Genomic DNA, 25,536 nt, shown 5'->3' with positions numbered 1-25,536 from the left:
AATATACTGTTGGATTTCCTCTGAAGTCAGCTTTATACATTTTATTCTTATTGTCTGAACTAACAACAAATTTAGACAGACAATTTAAGCTGTGAGTCAGTCATTTATTCAATAAAAAAGTGAATGAGTGTGTTGTGTGTGTGTTCCACCAAACAGAACGGTTTTTTTTTTTGCTTCTTTTTTTTTTACTAAAATATTTCAACACATCAATTCTTCAAAAAGTAACATGATAATAAAAATGCAGGAGAGATATAGATACATTTCTATCTCTTCCTCAGTTTGTGCAGTGTGTTCTGTCGCACACAGAACTGAGGAGGGTTGTCGCTGACTTGACCTTTCGAAGAACCTTTCCACCATCGCAGCTCCTTTGTGTGATTGTCGTCCAGCTGTGTTGAAATGTCAGGAACACATTTCCCTCCTCTTCACCTCCCAGCTGCTCCGGCGATCCCGTCGTTTATTCCCGTCCTCGCGGCGGGCGTCTCGTCCAGGACGCCTCGCTGGACACAATGTTAAACATTCAGAGCTGGAGTCCGGCGAGGGCGAGGGCGAGCCGCCGGGTCACAGGTTGGTGTCGGTGAACATGGTGTGCTCCTTCCTCACGGTGCTGAAGCCTTTGACGGTGTCGACGAATTCCTCATCGTCCATGAACTGAAAAGGAGAACAGTTCGGTATAAAAGGTTTCACTTTCTCTGCGGCCTTTGTTCTGTCGCTCTCTCACCATCCCGCTGTCGTGGCCTGAGACGTTGGGGTCCCACGCCTCATCGTCCCCCGCCAGCGACTTGCCGTCCATCACCTGGCTCACGCTGCGTCTCAGCGAGTTCACGCTCGGGACGCCCATCTCTGCCGGCGCCGCCTCGTCGACCGGCTCACATTTAACTTCCAGCACTTCCTGGAAACACAAAGGGAGGCGCTGGATACTCCTGGATCGGCGTGTGTGTGTGTGTGTGTCTTTGCTGGTTACCTCCATCTTCAGGGTGAAACCCTTGAGTGTGACAGTGTTGGAGAAGCCGGTGGTGTCAGGAACGGTGTCGAACTAGAACAGAGAACACGTGAGAAGTTAGGAGAAAATGATCTGCACTGTGATGCACGGAGGTCAGGGGTCAGGGGGGAGGAGTCTCTTCACCAGAACAGAGGTGCTCTGTGGGTAGACGGCCATGGGGCTCCTCTTCTGCATGGGCAGGGCGACCAGCGGGGGTCTCTCTCTGGAGAACGGGGCTTTATTCAGGGCCTGATGGGGGAATCAGGAAACGACAGCTCAGCCGAAAGCATGAGGACGGAAAACATGCTTTTGCTGCTATCTGGTGGCGAGAATCTTGATCTACTCTCCCTAAAAGAGGCCGACGTACGAGGGAACTGCAGAAGACAGATAGATAGATGGATTTTACCTTATGGAGGATGAAAGCTAAGACCACTGCCAGCAGCAGCAGGGCTATGGCCGCCATCACCACGATGAACCACAGCTCCCGGACCACCGGACGGTCTCCTTGACCTCCCTCTGCCCTCTCGCCTCCTCCTCCTCCTCCTCCTCCTCCTCCAGGAGGAGTGAGGCTTGGTGAATCTAAAGCCATGAATGGTGTCACAAACACACGCATTGAGAGCTGACATCGGTTGTAATACTGGAACTCCTGGTGATCAAATCCTGCTCCACTGCTCAAGTATGAAACCAGGTCGATTTTTCGTTGAGTTTCATCCCGATGTTACATTTATAACCAGTATTTTAAGGCAGGCTGTGGGAATCCCTGGCGTCGCCTTATTTCAGAATGAATTCCTGATGATAACACAGCTGACCCACATATAGTGAATGAAGCCTCTTCGCTCTGCCTGTCATGTTTTGACTCACGCTTTAATCTGGTTCGATCTAGATAAAACCTTTACGACCGTTTGCCTTCGCTCCTCGCGTGACTCGTTGTCTAGCAGTATATCTCACTTTGTTTAGTTTACATCTGATCACAGATCAGCAGCATGAGGGAGAAAGACGATCACGTGCGCCTCAGTGGAGATAGCAGTGTAACTGGAGACGCGCTCACTCGCCTCACTCGGCCTAGTTTCTCGTCTTCGAAGGTGCTACCACGCTTCACACTCTTCTGTCTTTTTATAATTTTAAGCTGCAGACTCACCAGTCCTGGGGTCCGTTGTTTGTCCTGAGTCGGGGGAGCCGGCAGCCCCTCACCATGTCATGCATTGGCCAGAAGAGCAAAAACACACCTGTCACCCCATCAATATTTCACACCTGATCCTCTCTGCCTGCTTCCATCCGACCGAGGAGTCTCAGTTCAGCAGAAAGCCCCATCCCCACGTCCTGAGCAGAAACGAGGAGGAAAACCTGCATCCATGATTAGAGCTGAAGAAGAGCTCTGAATGTGCATGTGCATTCCTCTGAAACCCCCCAAAACTCCCATCGGCCTTTGCTTTCCTCAGCAGTGCCATGGTAACAGTCAGGTGTTGGGTTACAGTTTACCTGAGGAGGCAGGAGTAGATCGTCTCTATGATCAGGACTGCTGTCAAAGTGTCCTCCGTTCGATCATCAAACTCCTGATACATAAATATATACAGTAAGTCATACAAATATGTACTGTCCCTTTAATTTCTGCAAAGAAATCTTGAAAGAAAAACTTGAAAGTTTAAATTTAAAGGGTTTTCTTTACAGTATTGTACAGGTCCCGCCCATCCCAAAATAAGATGGGGCTGTTATGTGACCCCCTGAACTCAGATGTTCTTGTCACCCGTGTTGTTTTGCCGACGGATTTCAACAGCTGACAGAGATGGCATGTGAGCCAGGTGGGCTGCCGGGGTCTGAGCTCTGTGAGGTGGGAGGAATCCTCGTGTGGAGAGCCTCTTCATCGCAGGCACTCAGAATACAGTCTGAGGTTAAGGATCAGGGTTCCTCTGCTCCGACAAACCTGAATTTAATGCACAGTTCACGATGAAGCTCTGCTGAAAGGCCGATAACAAGCACAGTTTTTAACATGTGGACGCATTCGAAAATAAAAGTCAACATTAATAATCAGATATTTTTCATTTATTCCCACAAAATAGAAGAAAGTTTCAGTTAATGGTTTTAGTGCCCGGAAGGCTTTAATAGTGATTAAATTTATACCAAAAAGCAATTCCATGAAATATGCATGATTTAAGCTAATTACCATCATCTTCCAATAAAAATATGACCATAAATTTGAGTAAGTGAAATTTTCTTTTGTCCCCAAAACAACATAACTATATATCTTGAGTTTATGTTTTTCTGGATGTTTTACTGCAACGAAACAAACATCCAAAGATTTATCTAATTATTTCATTACAGGGCAACTAATGCAGCTCAGGCTGCTTTTTTTTCTTTTTTCTTGCTTTATTACCAACTACAAACAGCAGGAAATCTTTTTTATTAGTATTCCTGCTAATGCTAATATCTTTAGGCAATTTTTGAAGCACATATAGATTCAAGGGAGCTTTGACTTCTTATAAATGAAACATTAGTCTGTGATCTATCCCTGGTGTAATGGTGTTCGGTCATAGCATGACCTGGAGGAAGTGCAGTAAGCTATTGAACCACAGGATGGCGCTGAGCAGCTTCCGCTGGCCGCCTCGCTTGGAGCCAGTGTCCAGTTAAATGAGTCAACAGCAGCAGAGACTCATTATGCAAGTACAGCTGCAGTGGCCCTCATCTCATCCCCAGCCCCGGCTGTTATTGCACTGCAGACGTGCTGAGGTCTGAAACAGCTGCATATCTCCGCACGGGCCTCAGCTATAATAACCGGCTCGCCTCTTGTCCTCTCAGCACAATGAGCTTTAGGCCCTGATGTGGGGGGAAAAAAAAAAAAAAAGCCTCACTTTACTCAATGTCTCTCCTGGAGTGACCTCTAACTGTAACATGTACAGTTGTCCGTCTGCTGAGGGGCGATGATGGAGGCTGACAGGCGAGAGGTGCAGCCAGCAGATTTAGGAACAGTTTGTCGGGGCGTTTATGATCCCGCCAGAGGAATGCATAAAACTTTTAGAACGTGAGCGGCCCCTCTAAGATCCCGGGATGATTTGAGGCGGCTGGATCGGGACCAGTTCAGATATACTGCTACCTTTTATTGCTCTGTGGTCGTGTTTTCTTCTTCCGCCTCATGAATTGTAAATTGAACACAGTCCTTCATCTGCGTATGGCACAATGGAGACTCCCAGACAGAAACAGCTTAGAATGACACATTTCAGCATTTACTCCATTAGGAAAAGCTGTTTTCAGCGTGTGTGTGTGTGTGTGTGTGTGTGGCCTATACTTTTCAGGACCCAAAACTTCACTGACCCATGGGGACGGATTTTATCCTTCAGAGAAAAGTTAAACTAGTTAGGCTTAGGTTTAGGGGTTGAGACTATCTCAGAGATTCTCCTGCTTCATCCAAAGACTCAACATTTGTAAATGACCGACAAAAGGGTGATTTAGATTGGTGGAACTCTGTTCTGGAGCGATTCACACACCCCATGTCTGTCCTTTGTAATCAATCCTCTCACCACATTCATGAGGCTGACGCTCGACCTTTTTATGCCACAAATACAGACTGATAAGACGAGAATAGGACGGAATATAATAACAAGCAAAAGTCTAAAAATAGTCTTGGCTTCAAAGCTTTTTTTCTTTTTTTCCACCATAAGCTGTGGATGTGTATGGATCCAGACTGCAGCTCTGAATCGGAGGGTCCCCACATTAACTTTGAGCTCATTTGATTTATTTTTACAGAGGAGCCCTCCTCTGTCTAATACCCTAATCAGCATTCATACCTTGCTGTGATGATTCGGGACAATGCTTCTTTATTGAGGAAGTGATCTCACCCTTGAGTGCCAGAATCAGCCATTTTTACAGCCCATCTCCTCGGGGCCTCATCCATCACCGGGGCGTCTCGGCGACACGGCCGCGAGACACATACTAACTCATTTAAGGAGAGGGACATACGGGGATATATCACTCACCATCACTAACTCACTTACAGACGGCCGACGTGGTGAAAAACCTCCGGCCTGTTCCAAATCCCCCGGTGCCCCTCCGAGGTTTTAACCAAAGGTAAATAAGGAGATTATTTTGGCTTTCGCTGACAGATAAGGAGGGATAAAGGACAAACGGGCTCAGCTCGGATTTTGATTTGTCCTTCAGTCTATTCATTCATTTTTTTAATGTTTCTTTTCATTTTTTTTTTACAACGTAATGCCTGCCAGTCACCTGTTTGTTCAATCGTCAGTCTAATAAAAAGGCAAGTATTGCTAATCAGTATTATTCCAATTATGTTTTTGACGGTAAACATGTTATTAGGATTGATGGAACTATAAACATTGTGTTTTAATCTATATTAAACCCACATTCTGCATTTCTAAGCAGTATTTGTCCCTGGAGCCCATTGGTTTTCTTTACCTGCTTCAGAGGAGGCTGCATCCTAACTCAGCCAGCGCAGAAGACAGATAACCACTCTGAGTAGAAATGAACCTAATGTAGTGTATATGCATCTGGATTGTGAGAGAAAGTCCTGAACCTGAAGAAGAGTCATACATGTACAGCAGGAAACCAAGGCTTCAAACCAGGAAGCGATATCATCATCCTGCTGAACACTTGAACCAGCCCCAGATAGTTTAATATATGAGATTATTATTCATGCTTTGTTTATTATATGATAACTGTTTCATAAAGTTGATGTAAGAAGTAATGATCACAACTAAGATTACTTCAAATAGCAGCTGCTTTCATATTCATGCGTCTGAAGACTGATCACTTCCTGGGATGTTACTGCTCCAGTAACTTTTATATCAAATCACCCTCAATACTTCTTATCTGCCCTTCAATTAAAAACTGTTGTTCGATGCATTGAGAGTCATTATAGACGCTCTGCATGAGGAGAGGCTGAAGAATTACAGAACAGACACTGTGTTCATAGTTTATCTGCTGCTTCTGCATTGTAAACGGAGGAGATTAAATCAGAGCTGCAGCGCTGTTGGTCTGGATCTGCGCTGGGAGGGAGTTTGTTTTCCTCAGCCCCGTCTCTGTATGATGAAGCGATGAGTCGGATGCCTCTGCTCCTATCAGCCTCAACAGGCAGCTGATGACCAGCGCTCTCTGGGGCCACTGTTAGACTTCATTACATTAGGGCTGTTAATTATAAATCTCCATCCAACTGGGCTCAGATGGCCGAAACGCGCCGTAATGGGCCTTCCTTTGGAAACGGCGGTCTATTGTCACGACTGTGGCGAGTCCACTGCAGCCACTTACCGGCTCCTAATGAATCTGTTTCAAACCGAGGAAGGCGACGCCGGGATAATGTGAGCTTTGCATTAAGGGGATCATCTTTATTGCCCAAAAATCCACCTGAGAATGAAACAGCACAGCTCATCCAAACAAAGCTTATTTGCATCTTTAAACATCTCTGTTGGCATAAGACATGATGTATGTACAGCAAATTATACAGGACATATATTGAACCGTCGTATTGCTGCTGCTACCCATCTTGTCACAAAAAATATGCACATTTTAGTGTCACAGTACTTTGAGTTAAATAAGGAGCGAGACTCGGACCACTTCGTGTCACGTACCGAGAGTCCCTCCTTCCTTCTGTTTAGATTTCTTCATGTAACAGGCGAGGGGGAAAAAAAAAGAAGACTAATTTGAGAGAAAACTACTCTTCACACAACACACGCTAACAGATTAATAGAGTGCCATCACCAGTTTCCCCCAAACATTGTGGCTAAAAGGAAAAGTAGTGCACAAATTCCAACCTACACATTGACTTCTACCATGGAAAAGACATCGAGCGCCTCCCTAATCCAGATTATACAGTATGGCAGCCACTGTACAGAGTTAAAGTTCTATCTATGGGTCTACACAGGTCTACAACACTATGATCTTCAAGTACAGACTCCACTTTGAATCAGGTTTCCTTTAATTCCGTGATATGGTATAGGTATCAGTGCTGTAGCAGGGAAGCTAGTAAAAAAGTATCTACAGGGATATCGTTTTAAAAATCTTTAAAAAATTATCATCCACTGCAATTGCTCATTAATGCCACAATAATACATGAAAACAACAACAACAAAGGAGCAGAGCCACTTTTCTTGTTAAATAAATATTACTTTGCTGTGATACAGTTGCATTGTGACATTGAGTCCTTTATCCCTGAAATAGTTAACTAAAGAGGATTTCAAAGTGAGCCCCCACCCCGACCCCACCCCCACCCACCCAAAGTGTCAAGAGACACAGCAAAAAAAAAAAAAGAGAAAAACCCAAAAAACAAAAAAATAACTTCAAATATCTAGTCAGCGTCAGGCTTCGGGTACGTCAGCACGATGCATCGATTGTGAGTATCTACAGTGAGAGAAGATACGGACTGTGGAATGGGCGGTTTGCAGAGGAAGAGTGAGGATGATGAGGTGAGACCGGGGCGTCCGTGGGCTGGTTCAGACTGCTGCAGTGTGGTCAATGCAAAACAAGTGCGAGCTAGTGAGTGTCTAAGGTTAATAAAACGACAGAATCCGAGTTTTAGCAATGGAAAGTGTCCAGTGGTGGCTGGAGTCAGGAGGCTACTTATTTTTGGATTAATCCCAATCACTTACCTACTTTTTATTTAATTTTCTATGCATGAAAGGAGTGGATGGAAAGATAGATCTGCGGCACACAGCCGGATTATGTGTTTTAGTCCACGTCCCAGTACTCTGGATGTTTGCTGGTAGTAATCAACAATATCAGTCTTTACTCTTTGGCAAGACTAACCCTACCTGCCATTTTGCTCTTCTTGTTTTTTTAATGGTCGAAAAGGACAAATGAAACCAAATCTCTAAAATGCACAACAATGCAGATTTTACAGGCTTCAAGATGAACAAGTAATCCACGAGGATCTTCAAGTATCAGGTGGTCTTTTTGAAAAAACAGAAGAAGCTCTACGTTTGGCATGTTACTGCTGATATCTCTAGAAGGCGATTCGTCTGTCCGGTCGTCTTTATCTTTTAAAGCAGGCAGACAAGCTCCATTCAGTGTCACAAACGGCAGAGAGGACACCAAAAGCCTGATTCCCCTGCGTTTTTTTCTCCTTTAGTTCAGACATTTCTCTGGAAGTCAGTCGGGTGTGGCTGTAGAAACGTTCCAGTCGGCTGGCTTCGCCGGTCAAACGCAAGCTGCAATGGACAAATACATGGTGTCAGACTCCAACGTTACCCGTGATGATACTTTTGCTCGCTTCGATCCCGAACGCTGCTTCGCAGGTCGGGACGGAGCCCACGGCGGTCCGCGTCGGGGGGGTCAGGCTTTGGCCTCCAGCAGTTCCAGGAAGAGTTTGTGCATGGGCACGCGCCCGTCCTGCTTGATGCTGCAGAAGTGCTGGACGGCGCGGGCGGACGTCTGGCGGAGGAGAGGGAGGGTCATGATCATTTTGCCGGCGCGGCGGGGGTCCTCCGGGTGGTGGGAGGCCTCGTAGTCCTGCAGGGCCCCGTGGAGGACGTCCTGGAGTCTCTGGACCGCTTCCGAGTCCTCGATCTGCATGGAGTCTGGAACAGAGACGGAGGTGAGACGTCCTCACGGGTTGAGAAACGTTTCTTTCTTCATTTTTTACTATAAGCCCAATACCTGAGTTAGCAAGCGCAATCGCTTTGAGGACCACAAACTCCTCCTTCTCCAGCCCCATCGCCTTGAATTTCTTCACCAGCTGCAGGATGGCGTTGTTGAGGTCGAGCAGGCCGGCGAGCTTGGACTGCTCCTCGTCCATCACGTAGTCCTCGGCGTACACCAGCTTGTCCTCCGTAGCCAGAGAGCGGAAAACCACCCGGAGGATCAGGATCTCCATCCAGCCGCTCTGGAGCAGGCTCATCTGGTCCGCCAGCGACAGCGAAGGGGAAACCTGGAAGGAAGGGAGAAGAACGTGAGCGCGAGTCCGATTCCTCCTCGATTCCAGTCAAATTATCGTCAAGTTCGAAACTGAATTAAAGCACAGTGGGGTTTTTTTTTTTTTTTCGAACAGATACTTTAATTGATGCAACAACAGTGACCTCTGGTGGCTGTAGAGAGATTGACAGGAACATAGCAGAAAAACTGTATAAGGTTCCATAATGCATGCATAACCACAGATTCCAGATATTAATGTCAGAAACTTATTTGCAATATTTCTTTTTATAGAGCATAACCAAGTACTTTTGAGTCCTCAGTTAACCAAACAATGTCACAGTTTTTGTTGGCATTTTCACTGTGACAATGCAGGCCAGTTGGACAAAATATGGGGACTCATCATATATTTTAGAATCTGCAGTATTTAGTTCATGGTTTTCATTTTGTACACATCTTCCAGGACCTTGGAACCAACAAGCTTCACATGTTTATCTCAGAACCAGATATATTAAACAACTAACTCTGGTAGAAATGAGTTGTAATGTATCTGGATTACACGAAACAGCCTTTAACATTTCGCCAAATGAAAAGATATCCACGTCCACCGTGATATTCCTGAGTTTCTCGAGCAAAGGCCTCGCAGCAAAGGGCACGACAAAGGACAGAGCGAGTAAATAGGTGGTGGATTTAATTGCACTCCGCAGGACACACCTACTTTGATTGACAATTACACCCCACAGGAGTATGATTAAACCCACTCATGGGCCCTGCATAAAGCTGCACACACACTCTCACACTCACGTTTACTGTAATTAAAGGGATGATTTTACACAGCACTAGAAGGAAAGGGGGAGGTGTTTGTATTTTTGACACCGTCGGTGATTGTTATCAGGATCCACTGCTCTTTACAATCACTGCGGGGACGACAGTCGCGCCCATTTCCCCACTATCGCTCCCTGATTGATTGGAAACGCCGCCTGTGCACAATTTCATTGTTCGATAGGGATCAGTATTCTGGCACAGGTCCATCGATCAGGGGAAGGAGACCTGTGTGAATGTGTGTTTGAGGCCGCGTGATGAAATCTGGGGTGATGTATGTCCAGATTTTAAGGACTAATACGAGTCACATCTTCCATAAAGAGTAAAGAGCGTGCTGTAAAAGGATGAAGCAGAATCCACCGAGGGCAACAAGGGGGTGATGTATCTGGCCAAGGTTTGTGTGATATCAACAGCAGCCACACACACACACACACACACGCACGCACACACACACACGCTCGGCGGCCAACTTTCATCACAGTCTCAAAAAGGCCAAAAACAAAGAGGGCAGTTGGTCTTTAGCCAGCTCATCTGCCAGTCTGGCCCTCAGACTTCAGACCACATCACTGTCAATCCGCCTGATAGGAGCCGACACCGAGGAGGGGGGGCGGGCGGGACAGTAGCCCCGACACACTCACCTCCCCCCGGGCAAAGAACTCAGATGGCCCGGGCCGCTTCGCCCAGGACCCTGCGTCTCGCAGCGAAAGGGGCCGTGTGTCCTGCCACTCATCCAGACCTAATGTGACATGGCCATTACGCTGCCAGGGAGGGCCGCTTGGCTTTTTTTAAGTACCCGTTTTCTCTGTGTATGTGCCTCTTTTATCTGATGCTTTTTTTCCCCTCTTTGTTTCCTGTCAGCTCGGCTGTCTCCTTCTCTTTTACCTCCTTAATCCTCTCCATGAATGATACTGTTGTTGTTTGTTTGTTTTTTTTGTTTTTTTGCTTTCTATCTCTTGATGTCTGTCGACTCACCTTGGCAATGTCTGTTTTTTTCTGCAATATTTCCTTTTCTTAATTTTTTTTTTCTTCATTAGCAAATTTATCGGTTAGTAACAAAACAGTGTCCTCATGTAAGTGTGAAAAAACAGGGCAGGAAAACATAGCAGACATGGGATGTTTAGATCTCGTTTACATGATGTTTCAAATGAAAACATGCAGTTTTAAAAGTTTTCAAGCTGCAGATTTCATAAACTTGGTTTTTGATTGGGTATTTTCTGCTGCATTTCTATTTGTTGTTTGCGGTGTAGTCCTGGAATTCCTTCACTGTTCAGAGATGATGTCAGACTGAAAGCTGCCGTCTGTGAACCCCATACACTATACAACTAAAGACTCAACAAGCACGGCCTCCATTTTCCATTATTCAAACTAATTCTTCATTGGATGACTGGGACACCAAACAATGCTTTAAATTTAGGGTGATAACTAACCCAAAACACCCCAAAATGCATGAGATTTCTAGCAGATTGTTAAACGATTGGTTAATTTTTCGTCAGCTGAAGAAATAATTTGGCCAATTGGAGGAATTGACTGGGATCAGTGAAGTGATTGTTACTCTGCACTGGTGTGTGATTATTGGCTGCAGCTGGCAGCCAGTTTTCATAGCAACAGAGGCTGAAGACAGGGGAGAACATCTGGCTCGGCTCTGCTGAAAGATAAACTCTGCCTACCAGCGCCTCAACTCCTGCTTTAAAACTGTTTCCCACTGAGGAAAAATCTGATTAACTGAGAGAAAAACCTCCACGCTTGTGACGGACTTTCTCAGACCGGCTGATTCCCGGCTTCGCCCGCTGGTGTATCTTTGGTAACATTTCAGCTGTTTGGGTGAAATGCGCCTGACATTTGGGTGACAATACGACTCCTTCTCCTTCAGCGCCCTCAGGTAGGTACAGCCGCCGCTCATCGCGAGCCTCTCCACTGGCAAAGCGGCTACAAATACACACATCAGTCGGACTCCATCTGTCTCGCGCGCTGACAGTAAAGAGCCGACGAGGAAGACAGACGGCGGCGGCCCGGAGGGGGACGAGGAGAGAGTTTCTGACAGAACAATGGAAATGCTGATGAGGAGCACACCTTAAATACCTGCTCCACACAAATATGGTGTGGAGATTTAAGAGCACTGTTGTTTGTTTTGGAAGCACGTCAGGAACGAGACATCAACAGAACTGGGGAAGAGAAGCAGGTGTTTCCCTGGCGGTGTTTTGGGTGATGATAATAAGGCTGATTAAGCAGTGATAAAGAGCAAAAAAAAAAAAAAAAAGGCCAAATGAAGAAACCAGACATGATAAATATGATAAGGAGCTCACTGATATTCTTCCTTTTCATGGTTAGGAACGCCATGCTGCTGTTTATTCAGCTGATTTCATAGTTTTGCAGTCATTATTGTAAGACGATCCACTGAACGCCGCTGCTCCTGATTACAGCCCGCTGCCTCACTTGTGCGCCGACTTTTAATCCCACTAAGCCGTCAGAATGCACTTCCTCTCTCCGCTTCCCACCGACTCATCGGAGGAGAGAAAAGACTCCGGACATCCCCTTCTGCTGCTCCTGCGAGGACGGGCTTTAAGAGCGCCAGGAGGTTTTCTGTAATTCGGACTGAAACACACACACACACACACACACACACACACACACACACACACACACACACACACCACACGCACACACAACTGCAGCCCAGGAAATGAATTAAAACCTGCAGGCGGCTGCCGGGCCGGTCATCTGCTCGATTTATTGGGAACGCACTTTGGTCAGCAGAGGTGCGTCATGCTGTTGAAAGCACACACACACACACACACACACACTTAAAGGATGACCAGCAAGTAAGACTACACCCGTGCCAGCGTTACCTTCATCCTCTGGGCTTCCTACCAAGCATCTTGGCAGTCACAGGTCTGAACAATCCCTCATCTGATCTGATTAGAGACTTAATGGCTCTAATATGTTTGGGCTTTGTTGTGTGATCAGAACGGGGGGGGTTTATGGGGGTTTTTCAGGACGAATCGTACCCGGGATGTGTTTGGCCCAGCCGATGTTGACCACCAGCTCTCTGTCCGCCAGGTCGCACAGCGTGGTCAGGGCCTTGATGTCGCTCTCGGGCACCGTGGGGTCCGGCATGGCGAAGATGCTCTCCGGCTCGGCCACCAGCAGCAAGGACACCACCTTGTTCTCCACCGCACCACCTACGGAGACTGAGAGAGAGGTTTTTCTCTCACTTCAACGAACATTCAGCAATGATTAATGCCAAGTGACCAGAACAATACAATACCAGCACGGTAAAACCCATTAAAAGTTGTGACAGGCAAATCAAAGAAAACATAATTTGATTGTTGTGTATTCTCAGACTGGAACAAAAATCAAAGCCTCTTGTACTGAAAGTACAGAAATCCATTATCTTAAAAAAAAAAAAAAAAAAATCTGGGAGGAATTATAAGACCTCTTTGTGCACTTACATATTTTCTTCTGTGGCAGTGCGGTCTGGGGGTGCAGGTATTGGCTGTTCTCAGCGTCTATTCTCCTCTTGTACTTCTGCCTGCCGCCTCGCACCCGGTCCAGACGCACACCTAGAGAAACAGCACCGGAGGACGACAGTGATGCTTTCATGCAGGCTGGACGGACGTCTCACACACACCTCATCACTGAGAGAGGGTCTCACAATACCCTCTTATACATCTGCTGGAGGTGTGTGTGTGTGTCCCACTCTCACAGGCCAGGAGCAGCAAACTGCACCAGCTTGAGCCTGACAGCATGATTTATAGCAATCTCTTCTAATTTTGACAAAAAAGTTATGTAAGGCAGGAAATGAAATCTTAAGAGGAAGAAAGCAGAGTTGGGAAGGACGGTGGGACAAAGGATGGCAGGGCTTGAGTCTCCTGTGTTAAATTCACAATAAATGTGAAGATATTTATAATTAAGACACACCGAGGGAAAGCAGTATGTGTTAATCTGCACAATAAAATTCTAATAACAAAGAACAAGAGTAGATAAATCAGACTCCGTGAAATGGTTTGAAGAGGTTTTGGGTTACCGAACAGGTGTCGTCTGTAAAGTATTTGACTTTGAGCACAGGAAAAGGCTTTGTGCTAAACCCAGTAAATCATCAGGAAGTCGCCCAATCATCGGCTCACATGCGGCGGGCGGGAGGAGAGTCGTGCCGGCACGGCGGCACGCTTCGCGCAACCCGACGCCAAACAACTTCTCAGAGAGGCCGGCGACAACTGCTGCTCTGCAGCCGCGCCGCGGTGGTGTGATTGCGAAGCGGCTGTTCATACGACGAGGATCTGTCTCGATTCGTGTTAATGTCTTTAGAGAAACCTGCACATCTCTGGTTGTTGTGATCGTGACTCAGGAGGCCCTCGGTGCCGTCGTGGTGTTGGGTTACCGGAGCCACACTGTGTAAAATAGCCATAGTGGCCCTGAATAGATCCATAATAGCACTCGCATCTGCAACAGACACGCAGCAGGTATTATTTGCCCACTTGACACCAGGTCGCGGCTCTCCTCGCCTCTGAGCCGCAGCTTCGCTTCCTTACAGAGATATTTATGGAGAGAATGCGTCAACACTGAGATTATTCGATATCATAATTTCAGTTTAATCTGACGTGCTGCAGGTGTTGTGGAATGTAAACAATAATTTTATTTACTTTTTTTAAATTACATTTCATAGCAAGGTTATTACATAAATTGCAGTTTTTTTGTTTTTTTTTCCTCAAAGCTGTTGTTATATTTTGAGTATTGTATGTGTACATTTTATACAATCTATGCCTCCTTAAAGATCTTGTTACAGTATACGGGTGAGTTTCTGCCTCTGTGCAATGGGGTAAACACAGCAGAGTACTGGAGGGACTGTACATACAGTACCAGCACCGCAAACACACACCTACAGCTACTGTATTGATTAGCTGATCCACTTTCCAGCTAACATGGAGAGAGCGCTGCTTTTCAAAGTGTGTCTAAGACCTCCACCTGGATCCCACATAGGACAGGCTCCCAAGCATGACCCTTGACCCTTATTACAGCTCCAGCTGCAAAGTCAAAAATACATTATCAAATCTACTTTTTTACGATAAGATAGTTTTCAGTCTTTTTTTTATGTTTCTTTTTTCAGAGGGGTCAAAAATACATGAAGACTTCTCTCTGCGGTGCTGCTTCTGTAAAACCAGCAGGTTAACCTGTAGACGACGCAGGTGCTCCGTCATGTGTCGTTATCAGATTCAGATTTCGTCGAAACTGCCGGAAAGTTGCAGATTAAAGCCAAACATCTGGCACTGTTTGCGTTGAAATGTCACATCTGAAACAAACACATTAGGCTGAAGTGTAACTTTTCACTGTGGAATGTGCTGACAACCAAAAGGCCGAGAATAGCTCCGCTGGATAACAAAACAGATACACACACCTCCTCCCCGTCCCTCCGAACGGCCCATCGGAGTTCGATAAAGGCGGACCGCTCAGACACTGATTTATTTTTGCCTCTTTCATCACTCGGCCTTTCTTTTAAAGGCGTCTGGAGTTTCACACGGGCGGCTTTACAGGTTCCCAAAATGCTCGCCGCGCTCAGCGGGAGGAGGACGTCCAGCCGCTGATCGCAGACTGATCCAGGTTATCCTGTTTTGCTGCAGCGCCGCCGCCATGTGTGTACACTACAAACAGTCCACGAGCCGCTCAGATAACGTGACAGCGCGCCACCGTGTGTGGCGGTCTATCTCTCTGTTGCCGCGATGAACTGGTCGTCATTTTTCGTCGCCTCAGTAATGACATGCCAGTTGAAGGTGGGATCGGCTGACATTAACAGATGGAGAGTTAAGGAACGGGCGTGTCTGAACGTCACAACGTGTCAGCTCAAACCTTGACGCGAGTTCATCAAACTAATGAGAAAACATCGGGCTTGATCCACTTTGCTTTGTGTGATAATCACCGCCGACATAAATCTGCTCGTCAGATGCTCGTTTCACTCCTTCATCTATATTATTTAGAGTTTGGATGCCGAAAACAATTCAGTCTGCTTCGAAACAAGCTGCGCGGTGCTGCAGTGGTGAGCGCTACAAAATATTGGTGGCTCTAAATTGCCCTTAAGTGAGACTGTCAGTGTGTGTTCGTCCTGTGACGGACCGGTGTCGGATGGATCTGGACCTCACCCACACTCTATTATACAAAGTGGCGGGCGGATGAATGAAGAAGTTTTTGGCACAGGCTGCAAATCTGCTCCCTATTTTCAAAATGGAGTTGGAGATGCACATTAATCAGCGTCTCAATGCGGCCTGGAACAACAGAGAGAGAGTCAGGAGACAATGGTATTTACTGCCGCCCTCCTGCTCATATTCCCCACAAACACAAACTGTCACTCCGTAAAGAAAATACAGATTGGATTAGTTTCGTCTGCATTATGAAATATTGTCCAACGTTGTCGACATATATGTTTTTTAACCGGTTTGCGGCGGCAACCCTGGAAATGGCCACTAAACAGGGCTTAATCAAATCCTGCCGGGGGTCTATACGTCTTTTAGCCGTGGATTTAATGTGGCTCTGCCTCCACTCATTAAAGCTCACGGCTCCTCTGTCTCGGGCTTTACTGCGGCCTCTCCGGGGGAAGAGGGGGCATTACGAGACACGATGAAGCGCGTTACGAGGGTGCTTACGACAGGAGTTACGAGGGGCAGTTCGCGTTTCACGGAGGTCCAGGAATCCCGCAAGGCATCTGGAGGAATTTACGAGGGGAGGAGGGAAAGCGAAGGAGGAGGAGGAGGAGGAGGAGGAGGAGGAGGAGGAGGAGGGGAGGCCTGTGAGAGGCGGGCCGGGACGCCGCCGATGCCCCGGCCCTATTAAAGGCAGCTAATTTAGAAAAAAGGGCAGACACACACACACACTCGAAGAGCACAAACACACAGAGGTGTGACTATAAACGTGATCGCCGACTGACACGTTTAAAAGCACTCATATACACAAACAAGCATAAAGACGCAGCGGCTGTGTTTAGCACCGGCTGAGCAACAAGCAGAGGCCGCCGTGTGTTTAGAGACCAGCGGCCAGCATCAAACGCCCGCTCAGGTTTATTACAGTCAGGATCATATTTTCATAGTTTGGACGTAACCTCCATCGGTTCAGACAACTGACCGCAGACTGAATGAAGTAAATGTATGAGTAACTAGAAAATGATTTAGAAATATTCTCGCCCCAACATAGAACTGGCTCCTCTCACGTTCAGGTGAGAGCGCTAACCAAGCGGGAAAATCAATACATGAATGGGTTAACACTCTGAACTTCTGGGCATGTGATGAAGGAGTGAAGAAGAGTTGTTTTCAGCTCGATTGGATCGGAATGTGCGTTTTCTTAGTTATTGACTTTTTCGCTCATGCTACGAGAGGACATTGATATTTAAGGTCAAACATTATCTATGATGAGGAGGAATGCGGAAAGATCCGTTAAAAACACGACTTCATCGTGTTCATCATCATCATCATCATCATTATATTGAACTGACAGTAAATCTGAACTTCAAGTTAAATGTGGAAGATTAGGAAGCTGTCAGAACTGTTTTTGTTGTGTTTATTGGGAATTACATCCTGATGCTTTCAAACTGGAATTTGAGGCTTCAGCAGTGTTTGCTACGTTTCCTAATACAGTAAGCTGAAGTCAGTACTGTGAGTGTATTGGTCGAACGATGTGGCACGAACAGAGAACACCACACACACTCAACCCTTCGGCCCTCCACAACCGTCATTAATGAAATGGCGACGACAAATTAAAAGATCAGGCCTCGCACACGTGCGGGGTTTGATCCGCCCTCCCATCTTTGGGCTGCCGCCGCCGAGCAGTCGGCGCGGTACAGTAGGAGGTCGCCGATGTTTTCCTTTTTGAGTCACTTCTAAATCCGGACAACAATATGTCACCAGTCAGGCACACGGTCGGCCTGAAGGAGCACCTGACTACTGTCAGAGAGCCTCTGGGAATGTGCACGGGCTGGCAGCGCCGCTTTGAATCCGATCGCACGCACTCAGACATTTTGCATCCTTTAGCTGCAGCAACAAAAACCAGGAGGTGTGAATCTTTTCTCGTGATATTCCAGATTATTTGAATCAGATCGCAAAATAGGAAAAACATTTAGAAATTTTCGGGGTTTTTTTTTTTCTTCTTCAGAAGCTCGCAGCTCCCTCCTTTATCTTGGCAGAGCTGCAGTGTTATTAATGCACCGACAAAAAAGCTGGCAGATGTCCAGAGGCTATTTTGGTGGAGCACCACAGAGGCAGAGGCTGAATAGCGAGTGGCCTTCTCCTCCTTCTGCTATGCCATGCATTGTTAGGCACTCTGTTTACTACACACACACACACACACACACACACATACACACAAATGGCACAAAAGGCGTGAAGTTTAACTGCCAGAAGTTTTAGGTTTCACTGGAGTTTACACAACAACGGCACACACTGGCTGATCAGGTGAAACATTAAGAGGATCTGATAATCGGGTTTTTGTCTCCAGGAATGCACAACAAAGGGAATTGCACTCCGCCCTGTGTGAGCCTTCGCTTTCTCTCTCAACTGTCTGAAGGATGAGTTCTGAACCTCGGCCAAGTCTAACAGACTGATCGATCCCAGAAAAAACACCCCCAATGATTTTTTTGGCTTGTTTTTTTTTTTTTTTTTTTTTTGTCTTGATCCAAGTCTGAAAAGTTCTCTCTTTCTTTCTTTCTTTGGGTTTTTTCAGTGTATGACTGACCTTCTCTTAGCATGCCCACCGCCAGACACTTCACAAATCGACACGCTTGGCAAGATTTCCTTCTCCTCTTGGTGATTTCACATTCATTGGACGCCGGGCAGCTGTACTCGATGTTACCTGAACGGCGACAGGAGACAAGACAGAGAAACACCTCGGTTATTGCTTTGGGGACGAGAAAAACAACAATCCAATAGAGCAGTTCATCACCTGGCACTTCCATCACGGCAATATTTGGGTTGCTGCACATCACACCTTTTTAATGTCAAATGTTCCATTTCACAGAAGCCTGTTCGTGTCTGAAGTTGTCGTGAAAGCAAGCAGACAAAACACAGCAAAGGTTCGCTCTGACACGATTCTGTGTGAACAGAACCTCAGTGATCCTGAACTAACTCCGTCCCTCAGTCAGCCCGACTTTGTACCTGTGAATGTTTTATTAACTTCAATAAGACCTGACTGCAGAGGGATGAATGTGGAAATGTTTGTAAAATTGATCATTTCAAGAATAGTAAATATCTAAAATGTAGAGCAGCAAAAAAATATCTGCAGCGTCATTTTTCAATAAAGGTTGGTCGTCTCAGCGGGACACAGAGATGACCTCCATGACCTTGATTAAATGGATTTAAAACAGGCTGAGTGATGTTCTAGGAGATTTTAATAATGCTGTGTTATTTTTGAGACGTTAATTTTGGCAGCATCACTCCCAATTTGTGTCACGAGGCTACAAAAAAAAAAAGAAAAAAGAAAAAGCACACATTCCTTACACCTAACTAGCAGCCAAAGCCGCTCTGCTAAGCCTGATGGCGTCCGGCCAGTTGCCGGCGCTCTCAGCTGCCACCCTCGATCAGACACAGGAAGCATCTGATGAGCCAGACATCAGATCTGGATCCCTCCGCTTGATGCGACAGCCGCTCCAGTTTGCCCTTTGAACCCGCGGTGTACGAGAGCCAGATTTTTTTCGGGAGGCTTGAGCTGAAGGTGCTCGACGTCGGCGCTCGGCGTCGCATACATCCAGCACACGGCGTGTTATCTGACGCTCCAAAACCTAAACTCAAACATGTTGACTGTACACACGGCGCAGAGCGAATCCGCCGCGCATCAGCTGTTTGCAAACAGATCTTTATTTAAAGCCTCTCTGCGGCGGCTGCGAACCGACTGATCTGAGCTTGTTTATACCAAAACAAATGTTCTGCTTCCGCACCGTGTTGCTCGTAAAACAGGTTTATAAGACGCAGGAAGGAATTATCAGCCATGCACAATAAACTCTGTTACTATGTATAAAGCCCAGCCCGTCCCTCTGCCGCATGTGGGCTTTATATATATATGTGTTTCTGGACGTCGGTGTCTGTCTTGCCTTGGATGGTCCTCTTGAAAAACGCCTTGCAGGCCTCGCACGAGGCCACGCCGTAGTGGTAGCCCGAGGCCACGTCGCCGCACACCAGGCACAGCCGCTTGGCCACCGAGCCCAGCATGAATTCACACTTCACTTGGCCCTCGTCCTCCCCGAACCTCCTGGACAGAGGAATGGACACTCAGATCACTGCAGCCCCGTTTCACGTGTGAAGCCGACGGGACGACGTCTGAACCGGACCTGTTCGCCGGCCCGTTGTTGGCCAGCACCGCCGCGTTGCCGTAGACGCCCGGCGAGTCCAGGCCATTGCCGTGCTTGTGGCCCTTGGTCAGGGGTCCGTAGCTGGAGTTGGTGTCCGAGGAGGAGCTCCCGGGGCTGGGCTGGGCCGGGCTGATGTCGCCCTGAGAGCTGGGGCTGGGGCTGGAGGGCTCACGCTTGATGGAGGTGGGACAAGCGGGGTCCAGGCCCCTCACTGACATCCTGCCCAGAAGCCTGGGAAAAAAACAAGAGAGGGAAAATAAGGAGGATAAACCCACTGAAATGTTATTTTCATCCATATTTACGATGCAGAGAAGGCTTCCAGTTCACCTTTACATAATGAGTCACCTTGGTACCATAATTAATATTAATATATGTAATTGACCTTCAGGTCGGTGGCTGCTGATTCATTTTATTAAGTCAAGCATCATTTACACAGATCGTAATCACGTCACAAGCATCTGAAGAAATCCATATCTTCAATTTATGGTTTTTTTTTTTCTGTTTGCAAACAAGCATGTGTGTGTTTTTTACACCACAAACACAACAACAAACAGAATACCATTGAGAATACCATTTTAGATGAGCATACTCTCCCTTTTAAACCGAACACCTCCACCTCCGAGTCTCCACATCCTCCCACCTGCCCATCTATCCATCCATCCATCCATCCATCCATCCACCCCAGCACCATCTGAACCAGCCGTTTGTCATTTCCCACATATGCAAAGCTACTGTTCACTATACTACTTTGTTTTCAAAGGGACGGATTGCTTAAACAAACCTATGGAAATGCACAAACCAAAATTGTCTGCATCGCCTGCCCATCAGCGTCAATAGCTTCCTCTTTCCGTTTCTGATAATTGTTAAGTAATTGATTTAAAACATAATTTGTGGAGGCTGAGTGTAAAAATACTGCCTTCAAGAAATATTCCCATTGTCACTGATACTGTAACGTTAAAGAAAAGACCAAGAACAGCTTGTCAGAGAGTGTAGCGTGGCTCTATTATTGGATTAAGATGTGACCACAACAGACTCTCTGTCACCAAGCCGAGGAGAACCAGCGTCTGAAAGTGTGCAGTGGACCCACAGGCATGTGATCTGCAATCAAACACACACACACACACACACACACACACACACACACACACACACACACACACACACACACACACACACACACACACACACACACACACACACACACACACACACATACTCACGATGTGGCGTCAGACCGACCCTCGTGCGCGGATGTAAAAATAAAAAAAGCTCAGACAGTTTCTCTTCACTTCTCCACTCCGGACCGCCGTGGTCAGGAAACAGGCTGGAGCTCCCTCCGTGCACGAAGCATTTCAGAGCACGTATCTTCATAAACACCCTCACACATGCTTTCATGCAACTGTTTGTCGCCAGGGCCAACTTTAAAAACACTCCCTCTGTCATCTCTCTTTCGGTTACACACCTCCACACACACACACACACACACACACCCATAGATCTGCTGAGGTGGATGTTGATGTTTCCTGACATGTAAATCAGTATTTTCCAATGAAAGGTTATTTGGTAGGCAAAAGGAGAGGCTGTTTTTAACCACCCACTGAGCAAACCATGGCCATGCGCTACTGACCCCTCTACAAACCCGCGGAGACGAGCGCAGATACCGAGAGGAACAGTTTATCTGCAGGAAAAACCAATCAAATCAACTGTGGCGACGCAATCACTGCGGCGGCTGTCTCCAGTGGAGCTTTGTGCCCTGCTCCGGTGCAGATGGAAGATATCGCGGCGCGTATCAAACACTATCAAAGACCAAAAGTTGGCACAGAACTTTTGACTGAGTGGCTTTTTTTGTTTTCGGTTTTGATTGACTGTTCCAGTGAAGTGCCTTCACAGCCCCCACTGATTTATTTTTGTTACTTAGAGGCAGAGGAAACAGTGGTGCGGCAAACCTGCAAGCCAACCTTCGCCTCTTCACCCATCCACAGACGAAAACATCACTTTATGGTCTTATATCTGCTTCTGCTTCTGCTTCTTTGACTTTCTCAGGCGAAACTTTATCACACTGCTTTAAATTGGCCTCAGGCCCTTCTTTACAGATAGATCGTCCATAGGTCATAATCCAACAATGCTGCTTAAACTGCAGGTAAAAGTTTTTACATGGAAAAAAAAGAAAGGTTTTGCTGTGATTTTCTCATTTTTACAATGCTCTCAAAGTTTCCTGGGAAGTAATCTAATGTGGGATCTTGATGTAATCGGGTGTAAAAGTGATCTCTCTCAGTGCGACTCGTCCTGACAGTTATATCGAAAACCGTTACTGCTCTGTCTTATAATTGTGTCATCATCCCGTCAACAAGGCCGGAGGACGCCACTCTGCCCCGTCGCCTTGCTTCGCTGCTTCCCCAGCTTCTCAATCCACTCCGAAAGACTATAAAAAACACAGCGCAGTGAATAGAATTCAGCTCCCCCTTTTTTTACAATGACTCACCGGTAGCCTTATTGGCTATCCATCACAGGTGTCCGTGCTGCCGTGTCAAGTCTCTGTCAGGGACAGAGTGAGATATATTTTGCGCTCTGCCTTTGTAATGCATCTTAAGGAGGGAGGAGGGCTTAGTTTTCAGAATGAAATGGCATTAGGTGTGATACGATATTCACTCTGACAGATTACTGATCTACAAGTCCACATAAAAGTCCATCAAAAGATGGTTGGTGCAGGCAGATCAAAGAATGTGTGTGTGTGTGTGAGTGTGTGTGAGTGTGCGTGAGTAGGCAAAGTTATCATACCCAACTCTCTTTGTGCCGCAGTATCCAAAACAGCTCTAATGGCACCTTGGCAACAAAGGATAAAATGCAGCGTGAAACGACGAGAGGACAAAAAAAAAAGAGAGGGTGGGGGGAGAAGAAGTCGAGGAGAGGCGGGAGGAAGTTACGAGTGGGTCAGAGGGAGAGAGGGAGCGTGAAAAGGCCGGGGAGGGGCAGAGAGGGAGGGCAAGTCCGGTGGCTCATTAACCTGCACGGTGTTGGTAGGAAAGAGAGAGGGGAACTGTTTCTGGAGGAAGGAGGGAAGAAAGGAGAAAATATGGGAAAAAGAAAATTAAACACGCTGCCAATCTGAAGATCCATTCAACACCGCCCCTCCAGAGCGGTGGCCGAGGTCATTCAGGCTCCAGCAGTGTTTGTTTTCTTTCCCCCCCCCCCCCCCTTCTTCTTCAGACTAATGAGCCAGAGATGAGCAGGGATCAGCGGCACCCTCGGCCAGCCGTAAGAGCCTTAGTCAGGCTTTGGACGGGGCTGAGAGATGAGGTTCCTGCGACTGGAGCCTGGACCCGCAGGCTCCGGAAACATGTATCGCGTGCCACGCGTGGGGATCATCTGTGGGCCGTCATCGCCTTTTCTCCCGATCTTTATCTGGTTTCTGGTGTCGCAGGCAATCATCTAACCTGCACATGTACATTTGGACTATCTTCTTCTTCCTCTGCCCGTCTGACAGCCTGACAATCCTCTTTATTTCCCTGCTGTGGGGAAAGTTCATTTCCATTCTTAAATGCTTGACGCAGTGCAGACTGATTATGGCACCACAGTGATAACAGACGTTTAAAAATAAATATATATAATTACTCTTATATAGACAATAAACAGAGCCTCTGGGTAAATAAGCATCTGCTTCACACAGCTTCACCCAAAGTCTCCCTGGATTTGTTCTTATCAGTGAAAGTGGGGAAGGTTTTCTTTTTTTTTTTCTTTTTTTTTTTTCAATCAGCAACTCCAGAACGAGTTACCTCCAAACCAGTTCTGCATAGAGACGACCAGTATCAACAGAAACAGGCTGAACAGCGACAACTGTCCACAGCATGCAAACCTGCAGCAAAACTGATGAATTCTGAACATGTTTCTGTACGGCTGCTTTCATAACGCTCCAGTCACGATGAAATAAATGCAAAAAGATTATGTAGAAGTAGTTTGGAATTTATTTAACTTGAAGACTGAGTAGCTTATCAATGTGTTATTAGACAGTGAAACCTAAGAATCGTCTTTAATTCTGACCTTTCACCTCAACTCCTCAATGAACTGACGAACTGAGTGAAAAGAGTCAAATAACTTGAATGTAACGGGAAATATTGCACCGGATGCCACGATGAACTCAGAGTGACAGAATTAAAGCCAGAACAGGACAAAAGAAAGGTGAGTGTGTTTCATTTTCTTGAAGGTGGAAGGAACAGTAGCGATGATAATCATTCGTTATCTGCATTATGCTTCATAAACACCAGATCTCTTTAGGCGATATGCAACAATTCCACTGAATTAAAAGGCTGTATATTAAAGAAAAACTAAGACTGAAGCTGGTTTTGAATCACAATTACATGATAAAACAGAAACGACAAACCATTTGTGGATATTCCAATGATATCAAAATGAAAATAATGGTGGTGATGATGAAAAAAGGAGTAATATATAATATAACGTCATGCATAATATTGCCTCAAAGTAAAAGGTTTTACTTGGTTGTAAAAATCACGTTATTTCCAGAAGAATGAAATAAACTGATGAAAGAAATTAATAAATGAATGAATGAAAGAAAGAAAAGTCAACTAAAACAACATGCATGAAGAAAAGCATCGCTCCTTCAGACGGATGAAGCTGAAATGGATGAACTAAATCGCTGCTCCAGGTGAGGCAGAGACGTGGCTGAAGACACTGTCAGTCTGTATTAAACTCCTACAAGCTGACAGCACCTTCCGCTCGTCCCGTGGTGTGAGAAAGCACTTACTCGGTGTCAGAGTGGTAGGTGAAGCACTCTGGGAGGTAGAGGTCGACCAGATCCATGTGAACTGCCACCATGCTCCGAACAGCGGGGAATCTGCCTCGGTCTGCCTCCTCCTCCTCCTCCTCCTCCTCCTGATCTGTTTTGTCCTTCCGCTCCACAGAAGTGACTCTCTCGCCACTCTGTTTTGTCACTTTCTCTTTATTCTGCCTCCAAACTCTGTCTCCATCTACTGCCCTCTCCTCTGCTGTATCACACTCTGGGCTGCTCTCATTGTCCCCTCGTCCGTCTCCCTGTCACTCACGCTTCCCACCAGCCGCCCCCGGCCGCCTTTGAAGTCCCCACTGTTGTGACTGCTGGCTGTGTGTGACAAGGGTCTCCGAGCAAAGCCGGCCCTCATGAACCGCACGGCCGCCCGGTTTAAATGGCCTTCCCACTGCGGCTGATTGGTCCCTGCTCTGAGCCAATCAGAGCCGGAGCATCTGCAGCAGGTGGATCGGACAAGACGGGGCCGCGTGGGGTCTGGAGCAGGCTGGAGCCGCCAGGGGAACTGCCGGAGGGCGGGGAAATGTCTTCAGGTGGCCAGTGAGGAAAAGTAAAGGAACTGAATTGAACTGAATTAGCACAGTGGTTAGAGAAACAGGCTTTGGTGTCGGGTTTATCACCACTGTGGGTCCCTGAGCATGACCCTTGACCCCCATCCGCTTTAATGTATTGCACCTCTGCATCCGAGGAAAAGGACTGGTCAATATGGGAAAAAAAGAATTTCCCCAGAGATTTTTTGGGGTTGGGGGGATAACCATGTGTTTATCC

General features: G+C 46.7%; 2 protein-coding genes across 2 annotated transcripts; both read right to left on the bottom strand.

Moving 5' to 3' along the window:
• Positions 1-200: 200 nt before the first annotated feature.
• On the bottom strand, positions 201-1,568 carry LOC115402331 (usherin). The gene is made up of 5 exons (XM_030110841.1): positions 1,386-1,568; positions 1,124-1,228; positions 962-1,033; positions 719-889; positions 201-648 (listed from the first exon to the last, which is right to left on the bottom strand). Exons 1-5 carry the CDS (start codon positions 1,566-1,568, stop codon positions 559-561), a joined length of 621 nt encoding a protein of 206 aa, XP_029966701.1. The 3' UTR covers positions 201-558.
• A 6,343-nt stretch (positions 1,569-7,911) lies between these two features.
• On the bottom strand, positions 7,912-25,101 carry LOC115401802 (estrogen-related receptor gamma-like). The gene is made up of 8 exons (XM_030110136.1): positions 24,730-25,101; positions 19,947-20,198; positions 19,710-19,867; positions 18,359-18,475; positions 13,099-13,209; positions 12,654-12,837; positions 8,576-8,844; positions 7,912-8,496 (listed from the first exon to the last, which is right to left on the bottom strand). The coding sequence occupies exons 1-8, from the start codon at positions 24,798-24,800 to the stop codon at positions 8,252-8,254; spliced, it is 1,407 nt and encodes a 468-aa protein (XP_029965996.1). The 5' UTR covers positions 24,801-25,101; the 3' UTR covers positions 7,912-8,251.
• Between the last annotated feature and the right edge of the window lie 435 nt (positions 25,102-25,536).

The sequence above is a fragment of the Salarias fasciatus genome, chromosome 15 (genome assembly GCF_902148845.1).
Source record: "Salarias fasciatus chromosome 15, fSalaFa1.1, whole genome shotgun sequence".
In the NCBI taxonomy this organism is placed as follows: Eukaryota; Metazoa; Chordata; class Actinopteri; order Blenniiformes; family Blenniidae; genus Salarias; species Salarias fasciatus.
This window is presented reverse-complemented; position numbering and strand designations above follow the sequence as displayed.

What these genes read in the sequence shown, in the direction of transcription:
- LOC115402331 (XM_030110841.1), bottom strand. Translation starts at nt 1,568, where the DNA reads ATGGCTTTAGATTCACCAAGCCTCACTCCTCCTGGAGGAGGAGGAGGA. An exon ending in TAGCTTTCATCCTCCATAAG is followed by an intron (nt 1,229 to 1,385) that starts GTAAAATCCATC and finishes TTCCCCCATCAG; the next exon opens with GCCCTGAATAAAGCCCCGTT. An exon ending in GTTTCACCCTGAAGATGGAG is followed by an intron (nt 890 to 961) that starts GTAACCAGCAAA and finishes TTGTGTTTCCAG; the next exon opens with GAAGTGCTGGAAGTTAAATG.
- LOC115401802 (XM_030110136.1), bottom strand. Translation starts at nt 24,800, where the DNA reads ATGGTGGCAGTTCACATGGATCTGGTCGACCTCTACCTCCCAGAGTGC. An exon ending in ACCTACCACTCTGACACCGA is followed by an intron (nt 20,199 to 24,729) that starts GTAAGTGCTTTC and finishes TTTTTTTCCCAG; the next exon opens with GCTTCTGGGCAGGATGTCAG. An exon ending in GGTGGGCATGCTAAGAGAAG is followed by an intron (nt 13,210 to 18,358) that starts GTCAGTCATACA and finishes CTGTTTCTCTAG; the next exon opens with GTGTGCGTCTGGACCGGGTG.